General features: G+C 50.2%; 1 protein-coding gene across 1 annotated transcript in view; it reads right to left on the bottom strand.

The window, feature by feature from the left end:
• Positions 1 to 19,496, bottom strand: part of LOC307066783 (maestro heat-like repeat-containing protein family member 7) — a gene marked incomplete at its 5' end in the record, with an annotated part of 28,403 nt that extends 8,907 nt beyond the window's left edge. Inside the window, 16 exon segments of the mRNA XM_079724027.1 lie at positions 1,597 to 1,711; positions 1,803 to 1,940; positions 2,421 to 2,596; positions 3,079 to 3,223; positions 10,147 to 10,301; positions 11,943 to 12,092; positions 12,502 to 12,590; positions 13,563 to 13,698; positions 14,111 to 14,218; positions 15,187 to 15,231; positions 15,413 to 15,499; positions 16,086 to 16,215; positions 16,587 to 16,666; positions 16,777 to 16,899; positions 17,209 to 17,273; positions 19,412 to 19,496. Coding sequence (XP_079580153.1) covers positions 1,597 to 1,711; positions 1,803 to 1,940; positions 2,421 to 2,596; positions 3,079 to 3,223; positions 10,147 to 10,301; positions 11,943 to 12,092; positions 12,502 to 12,590; positions 13,563 to 13,698; positions 14,111 to 14,218; positions 15,187 to 15,231; positions 15,413 to 15,499; positions 16,086 to 16,215; positions 16,587 to 16,666; positions 16,777 to 16,899; positions 17,209 to 17,273; positions 19,412 to 19,496 — 1,827 coding nt within the window.
• Positions 19,497 to 19,719: the final 223 nt, after the last annotated feature.

The raw sequence follows: 19,719 nt of genomic DNA, 5'->3' as shown, positions 1-19,719 counted from the left end.
CCCAGAGGATTCTAAGATGCAGCCAGAGTCCAGAACTCCTGCCCTCAGGAGAGCAGCCTCCATCCAGGGTGGCCCCCCTGCCACCCAGCATGTGCCTTGTACCGGTTCTCAAAGCTGGGTCCAAGGACTACCTGGACAACAACCACTGGGGTATTTCCAGAAAATGAAGACTCTGGGCTTTCCCCGAGGGCCGTGGAGTCCAAGTCTCTGCAGACAGGGCCCAGGAACCTGCATGGAAGCAGCTTCCCCACAGAAACTAGGTGCTCTAATGCTTGCCTGTCACTGAGCTAGGAGTCCCCTTCTGGTCAGGGTTCTGGTCCTACATGTCCACACTCCCCATCCTTAGCAGGAGTTCTGCCAACACAACATACGTCCCTGAATGCATGGATCAGCACCCCACCCCGACGTGCACACATTAGCTCTTGGTTCAAGGTGGAGGCACCCTCAGACAAGACACCAATGCCCTGGAACCTACACAAAAACACACCACTACACACTAGGATAATATCTGTTTATATTCTAGGATTAGCACTGTGTAATCTTCTATCTCTGCTATTTCACAAGTAATCCACTCCTATTAAAAAAAAATCAGGTGGCTTGAAATTTTAAAAGGAGCTTATTTAAAGCTGTGGTGAGTCAGAAATCCTGAAACTCCTTTTGGACACTGCCGGTGGAAGTATCAATATAAATTGGTACAACTTTACTGGAAAGCAATTTGGCATTAGTGTCAAAAGTTATAGAAGACATTCATATTTTTTGAACCAAGCCTTCACTTATTATATTCAGTATTTAAGGAAATAATCTGGAATATGGGCAAAGTCTTTCACATAGAGACGTTCATTACAGTGTTATTTATAATAGTGTAAAATTGGAAACTGAATGTCCAATTATAAAACATCTTCGTGATGAAATATTACATCCCCGTTAAAATTTTTGTTTACCAAAAACACCACGTAATGACGTAGAAGATGCTTAAAGAGAACAGGATACAGAATATGAATAGAGAATGATTTCAACCATGATAAGCACACACACGCCCCCTCCACTCAGACCAAAAAGTGGTTTCCTGCAGGCATCAGGATTATTCATGGTTTTGTAATTTTTAAGATTCTTTTCCATTTTTTCTAAATTTTTATGCCTTTTTTCTGCCAGGTGGTTAAAATACGTTGAGCCAATCAGTGGAGCTGAGCAGAGAGTGACTTTATTTATTTATGTTTTTTATTTAATTTAACTTTTTTATTTGGTTGCACCGGGTCTTAGTTGCGGCATGCAAACTCTTAGTTGCGGCATGCGTGTGAGATATAGTTCCCTGACCCGGGCCCCCTGCATTGGAAGTACAGAGTCTTAACCACTGCACCACCAGGGAAGTCCCGAGAGTGACTTTAAAAGGCGGAGGTGGCTGCAGGGAGGAGCCGGGTTGTCCCATAAAGTCAGGGCGGAGCCGAGATTCAATCGCACCCGGTAAACTCAAGGCCTGTGACTCCAGATAACCGACCAGGTGTCCTGAGCAATGTCCCCCAGCCTGATGTGAGGCCGCGGCCCCCTGGAGTGACTGTTCCCGGAAGGGCCGCCCTCACCTGCCCGCCAGCCACTCACCTCGGTGATGAACACGAGGGCCGTCAAGTGAGTCTCTTGGTCCGGTTCCTGGAGGATCCTGACGGTGAGGCTGAAGACGGGGCGGATGTGCCAGCAGTTCTTGATGATCATGGCCCTGCGGGGGGAGCACAGCGCCCAGGGTCAGGCCTGAGTGTGGAGGGGCCCCAGGACAGGTGGGTCCCCAGCCAGGTGCGGCCCAGTCTCACCTGGCCAGCAGGGCCACACCCTCGTGGTATCTTTCAGGCCTGGTGAGCAGCTCCCAGCCACCCAGTTCCTGAACATAAGACACGTGGTCGCTGTACCCCGTGCTCCTCATCAAGGTCTTCAGGGCCTCCACGGTGGAGCTGCGGGGAGGGGGACAGAGAGCAGGAGGGGAGGTCGTCCTCTCCCTCACCTGCCACCTGCTCGTCCACCCAACCTCACTCACGGCCGCGGCCTGCTGGTGACGGGGCAGCCCTCAGAGACCCCGGCGACATTTCACAAACGAGGCACCCAAGGCCGAGACAGACGTGGCACCCAGGGGACATGGGAGGCTGTGACGGCACGGGGCGGGGCCCAGGTCTACGGATGCAGGTGCACTGTGTCACCTGCTGCACTGATTTCACGGTGGGACAGGATTCCTGCGTCAGCCCAGAAAGCCAGACTTAAGAAAGAGTCTTTTCTAAAAAGCCCAGCAAGAGCTGTTGAAGGATGCGTGCGGAGCACACCCGGGCCCGGCAGAGGGGAGAAGGGGCCGGGTCGGGCGCCGGGGGGCGACGGACAAGGGCCCCGAGAGACGGCCCCGGAGCACCGTTCCTCACAGCCCCGGCCGAGGCCCAGGGTACCTGACGGGGTCCGTCCACTGGGTCACGTGGTGCTGCTCCTGGGCGGCCTCTGTGGCCCCTTCCACGTTGAGGAGGGGGATCTGGAACAGCAGGGCCGTGAACAGGGCGGGGAAGAAGGCCTGCGCCTCCAGCCTCCGGCTGGGCTCCAGCAGCAGCTCGTGGAGGGCCCTGGTGGCCTGCAGTGGGAGGAAGGCGGGGCCATCGCCACCTACATCTCCAACCCTCGGGCCCTGACGCCAGGCAGCCTCGGACCACAAGCAGCCACCCGGTCGGGCTGGCCGGGAACCCCACGCCTCTGAGCGTGGAGGCTAAGTCAGCGTGAGCCAGGAAAGCAGAGGGCGACGTCTGGGCTGTTATCCGTCTAAAGTGCTCTTGTAACTGTGCTGGTGGCTCTCTTCTCTCGCCACCCTTGAGAGGTCAGGGGGGCTGGGGCGCTGGTCTCACCCAATCCCACCCAGGAGAACTAGAAGCCGGTCTTTCTGTTTCCCTACAAGGCAGAGTCCCGGGGAGAACCCTCCCTCCCACCCTTCCCGAGACTCTGCCGTGAGGACATTCAACCTCCTCTGTAAAAGGCAGCGGCCCGAGAGCTCAGGACAGCCTAGGATGGGCACCAGGGCGCCCCCTCCCAGCCCCCGGCCCCCTCCTCGGGCCCTCGTACAATCAGCGGAGAGATCTCTGTTCTGCAGCTGGGCTCCTGGCCCCTTGACTTCTGCTGTGGAGTCAGCCTCTGCAGGAGATGCTCCATGATCACTTCGTAGCCTTTGGGGAACGATGCCAGGACTTCCCAGGGCTTGCGAGCCCCCCTGCAGAGGGGAAGCCCACCCACAAGGTCACGGTCTGGGGGAGAGCTCGGGGCTGCTTCGCCCAGCTCCCCAGCCCCCTTCCTCCTTCCCTTCTCCCCACCTGTCTCTCCCTTCTCCCCTCTCTCTCTCCCTCCTTCTATGCCTTTCATCTTTGCATCACCTCCAGACCTCCCTCTTCTCTGCCGTCTCACACAGAAGCGACTCTGAAAATGTTCACACGACCTAGGAACTTGACATGAGAAAATATCTGAGGCCAAAACTTTTGGGCCCGACTTCAACGTGTCTGATCAGTTAGAAGACCCTCGTCTCTGTGGCCGTGTCCAAGCTCTCATTATGCACTCAGCCCCCGGACCTCAGATGTCCTGTCCAGTCCATAATCCACGTGCCAGCTCGTCACTCTCCAGGCCCGGTCTGGTCACCTCCCCCCACAAGGCCCTTCCAGCCTTGCCTGATGCGCTGACTTATGTTTGTCCTTTGCCTGGAGTATCTTCCCTACTCCTCTTGACCTGACAAATTCACACTCAGAGGAAAAGGAGGGATCTGAAAATTATCTTCTACAAATAACATAATGCAATGTCAGGAAAATCCGCTTGGTGTACTCAAGAAGCCATGACCTTTGTGAAACAGGAGGAGAGAGCAAAGAGAACATGAAGGAGAGATGAAAGGAGAAGATGAAGAAACTGCCCCTGCTGGCAATGTGGCATCTTGGGGGCTCTAGGGACAAAGACGAAGGGAAGAACCCAAAGAGAAAAAAGTGGGTGCTTGACCAGGGTTTTGAGTGTTAATCAGTGGAAGAGAGAGACTGCAGTGGGCTTGCTCTGTTCTGGCCATCACAGCATTGCAAGCACATCATTTCTCGATAGGGAAATGAAGACTGCTTGTTAATTTCTGATAAATACTCTTCATCACGATAAGGAAGGGTTTTTTTCCATTCTATATTTGCTGAGGTTTTTTTAAAATTAGTAATAAATTTTGAATTCTTTTACCAAATTCCTTGACAGCTTCCAATGATAAGTTTAAAAACATGTATAACTGTTAAAGTAAAAATTATAACTTTTTTGGTGGTGTTTCTTCAGTGTGTATAGACATAATACATGTGGCAACTATACCATGAAGTAAGGAAGATAAAGGAAGCTACACGTTGAAAGCATCTACGCTTTCTTGAGGTTGTAAAATATTAATTCTACTTAGGCTATGACAGTTTAGGTATGTCAGTATACTACAAAAATTTAGGTTGTAAGTCCCTAAGAACCCACTAAAAATTGATACAGAGTCGAAATCCAGTGGATAAATTAAGATGGAACGCCTAAAAAACCTCAAGCAATCCAAAATAATTCAGGAAATTGGAAACATAGGAGCAAACAATGGAGGAGACAAACAGAAAACAAGTCATGAAATGATAGACTTAAATCCAACCATATCTATGTCATCTATATATCTATATCTATACACATACACACAGATATATATACAATGAAATATTATTCAGCAATAAAGAAAAGGATATCCTAACATTTGTGACAACATAGATGGACCTTGAGGGCGCTGTGCTAAGTGAAATAAGTCACACAGAGAAAGACAAATACTGTATGATCTCACTTATACATAGAATCTAAAAACAAAAACAAAAACAGAAAACCTCCAAGAAAAAGAGATCAGAGTTGTGGTTACCAGAGGTGGTGGATGGGAGCAAAATTGGAGAAAGGTGGTCAAAAGGTACACACTTCCAGTTACAAGATAAATAAGTACTATGGGTATAATGTGCAACATGATGACTCTAGTTACCACTGCTATATGATATACATATATGTACATGAAAGTTGTTAGGAGTAAATCCTGAGTTCTCATCACAGTGATAAAAACTTTTTTCTTTTTTTGCTTTCTCTTTTTATTGTATCTATATGAGGTGATGGATGCTAACTAAACTTATTGCAGCAATCATTTCACAATACTTGTAAGTCAAACCATTATTCTGCACACCTTCAACTTATACAGTGATGTACGTCAATTATATCTCAATAAAACTGAGGAAAAATCCAACCACATCATTAATTACATTAAATGTAAATAGCCTAAATGTACCTACTGAAAGCTAGAGATTGTCAAATCAGATAAAAATACAAAACCCAACTTTATGCTGTATACAAGAAACCCATTTTAAATATAATGATACAGAATAGTTTAAAATAAAAGAATGAAAAAAAGATATACCATGCCAACACAAATCAAAGGAAAGAAAAAGTGGACATATTAATATTAGACAAAGTAAACTTCAGGACAAAGAATATTAACAAGTACGAAGAGGGAATTAACCGATGATAAAAAAAGTCAGTTCACTGATGAGATGCAGTCATCCTTAATGTGTATTCACCTAACAAAACACATGAAGCAAGAAGTGTTAGAACTGAAGGACAAAATAGACAAATCCATAATTACACTTGAAGGCTTCAGCACTTTTCTTTCAGTGATTGATATGCTAAGTAGACAGAAAATCAGCAAGAATACAGAAGTCTTAAACAACACTATCAATCAACTTGACAATCTATAGAACCCTCCACCCAATAACAGCAGAAAACGTATTCTTTTCAGGCACATATGGAAGATTCACCAAAATATATTACATTCTGAGCTTTAAAACCAACCTTAACAAATTTTAAAGAATAGACATCATACAAAGTATGTTATCTGGCCATAAATGGACTTAAACTAGAAATCAACAACAGAAAGGTATCTGGAAAATCATCAAATATTTGGAAATTAAACAACACTTCTAAATAATCCATGGGTCACAGAGATAGTCTCAAGGGAAATTAGAAAAGATTTTTGAACTGGATAAAAATTAAAATACAATATAACAAAAATTTTTGAATGCAGCTAAAGCTATGCTTAGAGGGAAATTCTGAGCTTTAAAATGCTTATTTTAAAAAATAAGAAAGGTCTCAAATCAGTATTACATTTCCACCTTAAGAAACTATAAAAAGGGCTTCCCTGGTGGCGCAGTGGTTGAGAGTCCGCCTGCCGATGCAGGGGACGTGGGTTCATGCCCCGGTCAGGGAAGATCCCACATGCCGCGGAGCGGCTGGGCCCGTGAGCCATGGCCGCTGAGCCTGCACGTCCGGAGCCTGTGCTCCGCAACGGGAGAGGCCACAACAGTGAGAGGCCCGCGTATCGCAAAAAAAAAAAAAAAAGAAAGAAACTATAAAAAGATGAGCAATGAAATTCAAAGCAAGCAGAATAAAGGATATAATCAAGATAGGAGAAGAAATGAAACAGAAAAACAATAGAGAAAAAAGTCAATCCAAGCTGATTCTTAGAAAAGAGCAATGACATTAACAATCTGCTAGCCAGGCCAACCAAGAAACAAAGAGAGAAGACACAAATTACCAAAATCAGTAATGAAAGAGGGAAAGTCACTACAGGTATTAAAAGATAATAAAGGAATACTATAACCTACTCCTCAACCATAAATATGATAACTCAGATGAAATGACCAATTCCCTGAAATACACAAACTAGCAATACTTGCTGAAGAGGAAATAGGTAATTGGAATGCTCTATTACAATTGAATAAATAGTTACAAGTAGCTATTGAATAATTCAATCCATAGTTTAAAAACTTCCAACAAATAAAACTCTATATCCAGATGCTTTCATTAGAGAATTCTACTAAACATTTAGAGAAAAAAATAATACAAATTTTACAGAATCTCTTCCAAAAAATAGAAGAAAAGGTAATACTTCCAAATCTATCTTCCAAGGTCAGAATTATCATGACACAAAAACCAGACACTCATTACAAAAAAAGAAAGAAAGAAAGAAAGAAAGAAAGAAAGGAAGGAAGAAAGAAAGAAAGAAAAATCTATAGATCAATATCCCTCCATGAAAAAGTCCACAACAAAATAGACACAAACGTCCTTAATAAAATTTTAGCAAATTAAATACAGCAATATCTAAAAAAGATAATATATCACAACCAAATGAGGTTTATCTCAGGAATGCTAGACTGGTTCAACAGTCAAAATGTAATTTACCATATTAAAAGGCTAAAAAAGAAAAAGCACACGATTATGTCAATAGATGCAGTAAAAACATTTAACTAAATTTAATCTCCATTATTGATAAACACTCCCAACAAACTAGAAATGAAAGGAAACTTTCTTAATCTTATAAAGGACACCTACAAAAAACTTACAGTTAGCATCCTACTTAGTGCACCCTGGCCCCCTGCCAATGCAGAGGACATGGGTTCGAGCCCTGGTCCGGGAAGATCCCACATGCCGCGGAGCAACTAAGCCCATGCACCACAACTACTAAGCTACTGAGCCTGTGCTCTAGAGCCCGCAAGCCACAACTACTGAGCCCTCGTGCCGCAACTGCTGATGCCCACGCACCTAGAGCCCGTGCTCTGCAACAAGAGAAGCCACCGCAGTGAGAAGCCTGAGTACCGCAACAAAGAGTAGCCCCCGCTTGCCACAACTAGAGAAAGCCCGCGCCCAGCAACGAAGACCCAACGCAGCCAAAAATAAAAAATAAATAAAATTAATTAATTAAAAAAAAAGAAATAACAATGTCAACAGATACACACTACTATATATAAAATAGATAAGCAACAAGAATTTACTGTATATCACAGGGAACTATATTCAATATCTTGTAAAAGCCTATAATGGAAAATAATCTGAAATATATATATATATATAACTGAATCACCTTGCTGTACACCTGAAACTAACACAATATTGTAATCAACTATAATTCAATAAAGAAAGAAATAAGAATGCCATATAAATTTTTATATGGTAAAGCTAAGGAAATAGAATAGCCAAAGCAATTTTGAAACAGGATTTTAAAAATTGGAGGACAGGGCTTCCCTGGTGGCACAGTGGTTGGGAGTCTGCCTGCCAATGCAGGGGATACGGGTTCGTGCCGCGGTCCGGGAGGATCCCACGTGCCACAGAGTGGCTGGGCCCATGAGCCATGGCCGCTGGGCCTGCGCGTCCGGAGCCTGTGCTCCGCGGTGGGAGAGGCCACAACAGTGAGAAGCCCGCGTACCGCAAAAAAAAAAAAATTGGAGGACATACTATGTGATTTTGAGACTTAATATAAAGTTACACTATTCAAGACAGTGTGGTAATGGTCAAAGAATTGAAAATAGATCAGTAGAGCAGAATAGAGAGCCCATAAATAGATACACACAAAAATGGTCAACTGAGTTTTGATAAAGGTGCAACGGCAATTCAATGGAGAAAGGTGAGTCTGTTCAACAAATGGTGCTGGAACAGGTGTCTGTATGCAACAAGCTGAGCCTAGACTCGTCCATCAGACCTGGTAAAGTTAATAAAAGTAAGTCATACACTTAAATATAAAACATAAAAGTATAACACTTCTGGAGGAAAACATGAGTGGTAAACCTGTGAACATAGACACCATGAGAGAAAAAAAAAAGATAAATTGGACTTCATCAAATTAAAAACTTTGTTCTGCAAAAGACAATCTTAAGAATGAAAATATAATCCACAACACGGGAGAAATATTTGAAAATCATATGTCTGAAAAATGACTTGTATTCAGAATACATAAAGAACTCTCAAAATTCAACGAGAAGAGAAACAACCCAATCAAGAAACGGGTAGAAGATGTGGACACTTGACCAAAGCAGATACATGGATGGCAAATAAATACATGAACCCATGCTAGCACCATCAGTTGTAATTAAATTAGGGAAACGCAAATAAAAACGACACTGAGATGCCACTGCACACTTGTTAGAATGGCTAAATCTTTCTTAATGACAATACCAAGTGTGGACAAGGATTTAAGCCACCAGAACTTTCATATGCTGCTGGTAGTAATGCAGATGCTACAGCCATGGTGGAAAAGTTTGGTGGCTTCTTTCAAAGTTAAGTACACAGCTCCCATATTGCCCAGAAATGCAACCCTTAGGAATTTATCCAAGAAAGATGAAAGCTAATATTTACACAAACACCTATGCACAAATATTTATGGTGGTATTATTTGTAATGACCCAGAACTGGAAACAACACAGAAGGTGACTGATAAACAAACTGTGGTCTATGCACACAATGGGAAGGGACGCACTGCTGACACACACAGCCACCTGGATGAATCCCAAAAGCTCCAAGTTAGTGAGAGAAGCCAGACTCAAAGTACGATTCTGTTTTGTACAGTATGACTGGTTCTGCGTGATTCTACTTCTCGGACGTTCTGGGAAAGGCAAAACAATAGGGGTGGAGAAGAGATCAGGGGCTGCCAGGGCTTGGGGTGGGGAGTGCAGTTGACTCCAGCACAAGGGGATTTTGGGGAGTGATGGAAATAATTTGTACCTTGATTGTGGTGGTGATGATTGTGATTATACATTTGAGAAAACTGGTAGCACTGTGTAGCCAAAGGGTGAATTTTACCGCATGTAAATTTTTACATTTTTTAAGTTAAAAAAAAATTATAGCATAGTACATCCATACAATATAATACCAGGCGGCCATTAAAATTATGTTTACAAAAGGGTTTTAATTTGGGAAAACCCTATGATAAAATGTTAAATGAAAAAGTGTGTAAATTGGTATGTACGGTATGAGTGTGACCGTACATTTTTTTAAACCTTTTTTGTGTGTTTTTCGTTTTGTTTGTAAAAATTGAAAAAATCATTTTTAAAAGGTAGACAAGTTATAAATTATACCTAAGAGATAGCAGAGGTTGCCTTGGGGTGAGATTTAATTTTTTTTCTTTTTCAAAAATGTATATGCTTTCCAAACTTTCTGCAATAAGCCCGTATTACCTTTACAATCACTTTGCCCCAAGTAAGTATGGAACTTACTTGTGCTAAAAACTGGGTATATTTTAAGAATAAGCAGATCAAGAGAGTGCTGGGGCCTTGTCCGTCTGGCACCGAGAGCCTCACCTACCTCTGGGACTGGTCGTCTATCTTGAACAGCGTCAGGATAACCTCGTCGGTGTAGGTCTGGGCCAGCAGGTGAAGGACCTTCTTTATGGTCTCCTGGGCCATGGCTTCCGTGATGCTGTCCATATTGTGGTAAATGTACTCAGTGATCTCGGCCACCTGCAGGGGAGGGTGGGGGGCGCTGCTTTCTGGATGTCCAACACCAGCTCGGCAGAAGTGTCAGATCCAGGCGCCCACATCAAGCTGCGGCCACACACGGATGCGAGGCTGGGGGCTGTGCTGCCCCCTGGTTTAAGAGGCACAGAGGAGAGGGCAGCAGGGAAGGGAGAGTGGAGTCGTGTCTGGAAGCGTGATAAAGATCAGATCAGGAATCTGGGGGCGAGGGACGGAGCAGGGAGGACGGGACATAGAGACTGTTACAGAGGGAGGGCGGGCCGGTCGTCCCCGCCCACTGGTCACGTGGACAGCAGGCAGTGCAGGCCCTGGAGTCGCTCTGCCTGGATTCAAATCTCTCCTCCCTACCGACGGGCTGTGTGGCCTTGGCAAGTGTTCCAGCCTCTCTGAGCTCTATTCCTTCATACAGAAAATGAGAACAAGTTTACCCTCCTCACGGGTCCGAGTGAACACGTGTAGGGTGTGTCACACACGTGCTCAATAAACGCCAGTTATCCAGGCCACGCCCTCCTTGAGCTTTTCTCCATCTCCAAAAAGAAAACAATGACTTCCCTGCAGACTTGCTGTAAGAACTAAATAAAATAACATGTGGCTGAGGCCAGCCCAGGGCGTGGCACCTGGTACTGGTAATACCTGAATAGTTATTGAATTCCGCATAACCCCAGCAAGCCAACTTGCGTCAGGGCCTGGAAGCCATGGGGATGCGGGTTCCAGTTCACTGCAGGGACAAGGTTCTAATAACGAACAGGGTGCAGGAAGGAACGTGAGCCACGTGTAGGGTCGTGAGCTTCCTAACGGTGCTTCCAGCAGAGTCTGGCTGCCCAGGGGTCAGGGGCGCCAGCAGGGATTCCTCGCATGTGTGGAGTTGGGGGGCTGGCCTCTGGGGAGCCCTTTGACCCTAAGAGCATTCAGATGGCGCTCCAGGCCAGGGAGAAAAGGAGAGTCCAGGAACTGCTCAGAGGGCCTGCTGTTGGTTTCAGGGGTGAGAAGGGAGCGGGTTAGGCCATTAAAATGACAGTGAATCCATCCATCGGTCCACAAGAGCTTTCAAAGTGGTGTAATAGAAAGGACAGGTACAGAGACACCATGCTGGCTTAATTTTACCGAGAACCAGTCCCACCTCCGACAAAGGGTCTGTATTCCATCTCTAGTTCACGTCAGTGTCTCCTAGGTTTACATATATAGATATACAGATACACATACACATACAGATATAGATATAGATACAGATATAGATATAGATATAGATACAGATATATCCTTGTCTTGCTGTGCATTCTCCCACCTGTGTGCAGAAGCACTCACAGGCCTGACAGAGTGTCTGGACACAGGAGGGCTGTCTGAGGTCTCTCCTGGTCCTGGGAGTCCACGGGAGGCTCCTGCTGTAGCTCTGACCCTATTCTTCCCTTCCCAGTGGATATGGAGGCCAGGTGGTCACCCCTCCCCAAGGTGGGGCCCTCCACCCAACTGCAAACCACGTCTCCTTTAACTTTTTCTCCTCTGGATCAAAGGATTGCAACTCCTTAACCCCAACCAGTACGAAGTGAAAGAGAAAGTTCCAAAACAGAACAAAAAGGAAGAATCCCGAAATTGCCCTTGAACCATGAAGTCCCTCAGAAAGGCTACCTTCCCAATGTCAGGCAGAGAGAACTTGAGGTTCATCCTCAACATCCTGGAGGCCGCCCGGACGTCGTGCCTGCTGGTGTTGGTCATGGCCTCCATCGACACCATCATCACATCCGCCCTCTCCTGGGGGGTCAGGTACTTCCTGAAGAACTGCGGACAGAGGAACCAGCGTTATCTCCGCAGCATCAGGTACCACCCTGGGTGTCCCCACAGTCTCCGGACCCCGGAGAGGCCAGCCAGCCAGGGCCCAGTGCAGGCGGCCCCGGCCAGCACCTGGCTACCCCATGGCATGAGGCCAAGCTCAGTGAACAGAGGGAAAGCCGGGCTGCAAAGAGAGGAGCGTGGAGAAGAGGGTGGACTACACCTTTTTAAAAACCCTCTCAGTGACCTCAAACTTCAACCCACCCAGGTGCAGCCAGGGGGATGGGCGTTCCCCTCCAGCATTCTGTCCGGGGCCCTTCCCCGCACCGGGGATTACCCCTCTACGCCCCAGCCCTCTTTCTCCCCTGCCAAGGCTCCCCATCTGGGCATCCCATACTCGGTGGAGGCCCAGGGTTACCATTGTGAGATCCTGTATGTTGGCAAACCATTCCGCTCGGAAATGCTTCTGCAGACCCTTCAGGATGTTCTCTGTCTCGTGTTTCATACCTCGGATCCAAAACCAACAGTTAGGGGCAGGGCCTTAACAGGGGAAAAGGAACACGCCCTGCCCTCTTCCCCTGCAAACGTCACAGAAGACCAAGAGGGTTTATAGGTGGAATGACGTTTGCCCAGCAGAACAGGGAGGGTTCCCTGGTCCCTAGTGCCAGGCCAATGGGTGGAGGGGGAGTGTGGCGGTGAGGTACCTGGTCCTCTAGCAGCTGCTGCTCCTGTACTGCGTTCCCCCGCAACCCGCTGCTAAGCAACCGGGAAATACACCCTATTCAATCACAAAAAGTCAAGTTTCTAGGGCTTCCCTGCTGGCACAGTGGTTGAGAGTCCGCCTGCCGATGCAGGGGACATGGGTTCGTGTCCCGGTCCAGGAAGATCCCACGTGCCGCGGAGCAGCTGGGCCCGTGAGCCACGGCGGCTGAGCCTGCGCGTCCGGAACCTGTGCTCCGCAACGGGAGAGGCCCGCGTACCACAAAAAAAAAAAAAAAAAAAGAAAGTCAAGTTTCGGAAACTCCCTTTGCGGGAGACTTGCAAGTTCCTCTGGCACCTCTGTAAGTGTGTGTGGTGGTCTGCATCTTTGGTTTTCCTGGGGCAGAGAAAGCCTAGTTCAGGGACATCCAAGTTTGTTCTGTGAGAAAGGAGTCTCCTTTTCCCAGCTTCACACGTCACAGCAGCAGTGGGACAGCTGGGAAAACACTGAGGATTCAAGTTGATCTCACAGGTGGCCGCAAGCCTAGCTCCCTGTTCTCCCAAGAATCTCCTGGAACCTCTGAAAAGAGGGCACTGCATCAGCACTGCACTTGGGGTTCATCCAGGTAAAGCACATGTACAGCACTGCAGCTGCGAGGGAGGCAGGCCCCTTGATGCCCCCAGCACCACATGGGGTCTCCACGGTCGTCCTTGTCACTCCTACGAACCAGAGGGTCCCACGGCCACGGCCATGAGGCAATCCAGGCCCATAACACTTACTTCTATGAAGCACGAGGATTTTGGACAGGTAGTGCAGGGCCTCGGAGGCCCCCATGCTGATCTCCTGGTTGGGGTTCATGCAGAAGAGGCCTAGGGTGCCCATGAGCTGCCCGGCCATCGAGAACTCTGCCATGTGCTGCAGGAAGAGGACACTGGCTGCACCCAGCTGTCCATAAGGGGGTTCCTCCCCCCACCCCCTGGGGCCACCAGTCCCTCCCCGCCCATATCGCTCAACATCTGCTGTAGGTGCCCGCCCACCAGCTCCGCACTGTACTGGCAAAGGAGACCTTCCAAGTCAGCACCCAGGGGAGAGGAGCGGCCAGAACCCTGAGACACGCTAGCCAACGGGAGCTGTGGACCCAGCCCGGCTCTCTAGGCCAAGGTCCCCCACCAGGGCTGAGATGTGTGTGCCCGATTGGAGCTCACAGGAGCCGGGGTGGGGGAGAAAAAGGTGCTCTGACCACCCTCCAGGGCCCCCTGCAGAGCCCCAGTCGGTGTGCCATGTGCACAGAGGCAGGGGTCAGCCTTCCGCCGCCTCAGGCACTCACCGACAGCTCAGGGAAATTGCAGATAAACCTCAGCAGGTGGGAAATGGCCCCCAAGGCCCGGGACTGTTCGTGCACTTTCTCCGACTGTACCAAGCAAGGCAGGATGATCTGGAAAGAGAGCGAGGAAACCCCATCCACACACATGGGAGCACCGCCCCCTCCCTTCTTAGTCTTTTTAGTGAGCGGGGACCACTCTCCATTGCGGTGTGCGGGCCTATTGCGGTGGCTTCTCTTGTTGCGGAGCACGGGCTCTAGGCACATGGGCTCAGTAGTTGTGCTTCATGGGCTCTAGAGCACAGGCTCAGTAGCTGTGGCTCACGGGCTTAGCTGCTCCGCGGCATGTGGGATCTTCCCAGACCAGGGCTCGAACCCGTGTCCCCCGACTTTGCAGGCGGATTCTTAACCACTGCGCCACCAGGGAAGTCCCTCCCTTCTTAGTCTTGAGTCCACACCCCCGACCCCCTTAAAGACAAGCAGGAGCCTCCTGCCGCAGCATGTAGGCCAGAGAAACGACAGGGAGGGAGGCCTCAGCTGGCAGCAGAGTTTATGTCTTTCTAGTTTTCTGTAATGAACATGCTTTGCTTGTAAAATTGAAAGAAAACAATAAACATCATTAAAAATGAAAAAAATACAAGAAATGATACATTCCAAAAGAAGGATGTCCCAACGTGGACACAGTTCCTCTCTAGATACGGCCCTCATCACAGTTCTTTAGTAAGATATCTGGGCAGGGACTTCCCTGGCGGTCCAGGGGGTAAGACTCCGCACTCCCAATGCAGGGGGCCCAGGTTCGATCCCTGGTCGGGAAACTTAGATCCCACATGCCACAACTAAACCCGCGCACCGCAACTGCTGAGCCCACGTGCCGCAACTAGAGAAGCACGGGCGCTGCAACAAAGACCCAGTGCAGCCAAAATTAATTCATGAAAAAAATCAGATATCTGGGCAATCTTGTCTCCTTATCTTTAGTCACACCTAATATTATATCCAAAATTATATTATCCTAATTAATTCCCATCTTGCTCATGAAAGTTGGCTTCAAGTGACTCTGGGCTATTTCTCAAATTCACACTCACCCCTACGGGTGACAGTTTATCGAAACTGAGAATATTCCGGAGACTCTATGAAGACAGAGGGAGATACAGGAACCTGTCTCCGGGTGACAGTCACACCTGCGGAGCTTTGAGGACCGATGGCCTTTGGCTGGAGCGGCCCCCAGACTGTCCTAACGTCCCTTTCCTCCCCCCAACACACCAGATTTAACACAGGACTTCAGTTTCCCTGACTGCTGTGGACGCTCACCTCCAGGAAGCTCTGCAGGATGACCATGCTGGGCTCCAGACGCTCCAGCACAAGAGCCTGTAACATATCATCTAAGGCCTGGATGGTCTGGCAAGTGGGGGACGTGGGGTGTCAGAGGATGGACAGCCCCCTGGGGCACCCCGTCCCCCTCAGACCCCTCCCCACGGGGAAGGGAGCCAGGCCAGCTCTGCCGCCACACTCCCATCTTCCCAAGCGCTGGCCTTTCTTGACCTCACTGAAGCCCGGACCTGCCCCACTGGCAGGCCAGAGAGCAGCAGTAGGCACTGGGCAGTTCTCGCCCACAAACACAGCCCCATGGGGCCCTCACCGTCAGAGATTCGTTCTCTAACGTTTTCGATCGAGGAAACTTCCAGCTTTAAAACTGAAAATTCTCAGGAAGATTTGGCCAAGTCTATTGGCCAGTAATTCCATAGAATCTGTGGGTTTATCGCCAGACTGTCTCCTCCTGAGACTGGGGCTGTCACGGAACTAGAGAAACGTAGCCCTCGTGAGAGGAGGACGTGGGCTGCGTGCGAGCAGGAACCAACCCCGGGGAGATGGGGAGGCTGAGCAGCCCGGGGAGGAGGAGAGGGAGGCCTGGAGAAAAGAGGACGGTGGGTGGGTGGGCTCCTCGGGGGCAGACCAGCCCCTGCAGATGGGCCAAGGTGGGTACCTGCATGGAGAGACTAGCACTGTCCTTGCGGTCCAGACTGGGCGTGATGGGCGGCAGGGGGATGATGCTGGAGAGGCCGGCCTTGGCCAGGTCGAGCTTCTGGGACAGGTGGAGCGGCAGGTTCACCTGGCTGGAGGGGAGGGAGGGAGCCACGGGAGGGCCTTGGAGGACAGGTTAGTGTCGAGGGCCCCGGGGGAGACTCTGCTCTGCCCTCTCTCCCTGAGGCATGGGAAACAGTGGGACCTGAGCCCCGCACACTTCCCTGCCAGGGAAGGGGGCCCCGGCTTCTTGGGGAGCCTTCCCCACGCTGATGTCCTAACAGCTTTCTAACAGTGAAAGCTGGGGGGCATCCCACCCCAGGAGGCTGGGAGACCAGGTGGCGGTCATGGGCCCTGCTACCCACAGCCCAGAACTCAGGTCCCCAAGCCTTGCCCTCCTCCCAGCCCCAATGCTCCCGCAGCAGAGACCCTGGGGCTCGGGGGAGGGAACGGCCTGGGGAACCTCAGGGCCGCGATGCAGAGCATGGCTTGCAGACGCACGGTGCTGACCAAGGCCTCCGTGGATTCTTCAAGGATTAATGTCTGGAAGGGCCAGGAGAATTCCCCTGAGAGAGGGACGCCGGCCCCGGGGCTGGGACTCATCCTCCTCGTCCCCGGAGGACCAACGCCGAGAAAGAGTGGGCTTGTCTCACCTCAATTTTCTTGGCCAGGACGGTTAGGGGAAAGTAATCGTCCATGTTGTCATTTGCCTGGGCGTGGACAACGCCACTCATGGTGTCCACCGCCCTCAGGAACTTCAGCTTGTCGACGTCGAACTAGGATGGAGGGACATGCAAACCTCTGCCCGCGGCCCCCCTGCCGCCTGCCCCCAGACCCTGCCCCGTGCCAGGCCCAGGCCCTGCCCTGGTGTTCACCGTGGCCCGGCCCCTCTGTAGGCGTCCGGGGATGGGGGCCCATGAGGCAGATACTTTCGTCCGGCACCTGTCCGGTGGCCTGGCCGCCTAAGAGGCCAAGTCAGGCAGCTTCCAAGCCAGGGCTAATATCCAAAACCCAAGGAAGCGTGAGCCCTCGTTTTTCCCTGCTTTCCTCCGCAGCTCTCAAAAAGCTCCAGAGAATTTCCTTACCACCTGTTCTTGTCCCAGAAATTCCAGAATACACTCATAGGCTTCTCTTTCCGACTGGCGCAATCCTGCAGTTGGGAGGAGGTCTGGCTGATTCTCTCGGTGCAACAGGAAAGCAGAAACCCCCTTCCCCCCACCCTTGGCCAAGAGGGCTTAGCAGCCGTCGGGGTCCAGGGTGGGTGTCCCAGCTCCAAGAACTAGCTTCTCCAGGCCTGTGGCCGAGGGTGGACCTCAGGAGCCTCCGTGGAAAGACAACTACATGGGGACTTGGTTAAGAGATTTTCTGCATCAGGTACGGCCGAGATAGGACAGCAATGGAAATAGAGTCCTTTAAGTTGCCCCCAGGGGCCACAGATAGAAAGCCCTGAACGGGAGGGAACTGGAAACCCCAAATCAGCCTCAGCATCTCCCTTGACGACTGGGCTGGCGTGACCCTCGGGCGAGTCTCTCTGAGCAGGGACCCAGGTGTGGACACAGAGACGGGGGGGGGGAGGGGGAGAGGCTAAGAATAGGCCTGTCCACCCACGGCCGTCGGGAGCGGGTGAAGCAAGAGGACGGAGGTGGGGGCAGCCCTGGGACCGGAAGCAACACTGGCCACTAAGCCTGAGGTCAGGCCATTTCTCACTGCCCTGCCGCAGAGCGCCCTGGGCGTGCGGGTGGGGTTAAAGGCACAGCACAGCCGTTACATTTCAAGTGCCTGAATTCGGGGCCCCGCTCCTGTGCTCTACGAGCCCCGTGACCTTCCTGAGTTAAAGCCCCTCAGCTCGTTTCCCCGTCTGTACAGTGGGGAGGATGACCGTCCCTATCCTTGTTGTGAGGATTAAATGAACGAAAGCATGATAATGATAAATAATAAATGATGATAATAATTAACACATGACAATGATAAATAAAGGAGAAATCTTGAGCAAATTAAATTCTCCTTTAACTCGGGGATGATCATCAGTGTCTATCACTGTTATGATGTTTAAATTAATTCATTCACATAAAAAATTTAGAATGACCCCTGGCCCACAGCAGGAAATCAATAAGTGCCTTCTTCACACGTTTCATTGAGCAGCTTTTATGTGAAATGCGCGCTTTCAGGCAGAGCTTACAGACATAGCGTGGACATACCAACAGGTCCCTTCACGGGACATTGTTTCGTGTCCTTGTGAAGGAGTTACTTTTGCATCTGCTCGTACAGTTTTGTGTGTATGCATATACACACATATATGTATATGTATGTACACACAGGAGGTCAGAGAAAATCTCATTGACTGAATCTGAGCGGCCCTGGAGGCCATGAGGAGCAAGCCCTAGGCTAGAAGAGCAGCCCTTGCAAAGGCCCTGGGGCAGGACCACGCCTGATATGTTCCTGGAACAGCCCGGAGGCCTGGAGCCTGGAGTTGGGGGAGCAGGGAGAGTGGCCAGCCATGAAGGCAGAGCGGTCAGGGCACAGGTCAGGAGGGTCTCGTGAGGCCACTGTAAGGATGGCTGTAGGGACCCTGGCTTTTGCTCTGTAAGGGACGGAGCCCTGGGTAGGTTCCCGGTAAAACAGTGGCAGGTGGTCTGCTTTGTTTAACAGAATCACCCTGGCCGTTGGGTTGAGACTAGAGAGATGGGGGGATGGTGTGGAGTGTGGCTGGGGGTGCACGGTAGTAACCCAAGGCAGGGGTGATGAGGGCTGGGACCAGGGCAGGAGAAAGCGCTCAGACTCTGTATGTATGTGGAAGGCAGGGCTAAGAAGGGTGAGCAGTGAGCTGGGTGTGAGAGAAAACAGAAGTGCAGATGTGGAGCCTGAGGGACTGCACTAGTGGGCGGGGCAAGTCTGGGGCTGGCTGGCAGCGGAGTCCAGAGGGAGCGCAGCTGGGCCGCCTACGAGGCATCAAAGTGGAAATATCACAGGGCAGCTGGATTTAAGAGTTGGGAATTCAGGGGTGGGACCTGGGACTTGCTGACACACCGGTGGGTCCAGAGGTCTGCCGTGGCTCTCCTGAATGGCCAAGAGCCCCAGACAATGTCCTGGTCCCCATCCAGCTCCAGGCCCCTCAGGGAGGCAGGTCTCAAAAGGGACAGGCATTCAGAGACCAGAGCTGTGACTGGGCAGCCAGAAGTGGGCAGACTCATGCCGATGAATGGGTCCCCAGTGAGGGCTGGGCAACCAAGCACCGTCACGTCTGAGCCGCTGGGAGCTGAGACACAGCCCCTTCCTGGGCTAACTCACCTGCCAAGTTAGGGTTCCAAGAGACACGGTCAGCCAATGGTGAAAAGGTGACCTTTAATTTTCGCTTCTTGGGAGGTGAATCCATCTGCACACTCGGGGCGGCAGCCAGGGCAGGCTGCGGAAAAGGAAAGGCAACTGGCTGAGCGGTGCCAGCTCCGGTCCCACTGCCGGCTCCCCGCTCCCTCCCCCTGGGAAGTGGGGACCCTCTGAAGGTCCCTGCTTCCTCCCCACCTCTCTGCATGGGGATGGTTCAGACTCAAGAGGTGGCCTCCCATCCCCCTGCCTTGGGAGGCTCACTGCTGAAATCC

The sequence above is a fragment of the Hyperoodon ampullatus genome, assembly GCF_949752795.1.
Source record: "Hyperoodon ampullatus genome assembly, chromosome: 2".
In the NCBI taxonomy this organism is placed as follows: Eukaryota; Metazoa; Chordata; class Mammalia; order Artiodactyla; family Ziphiidae; genus Hyperoodon; species Hyperoodon ampullatus.
This window is presented reverse-complemented; position numbering and strand designations above follow the sequence as displayed.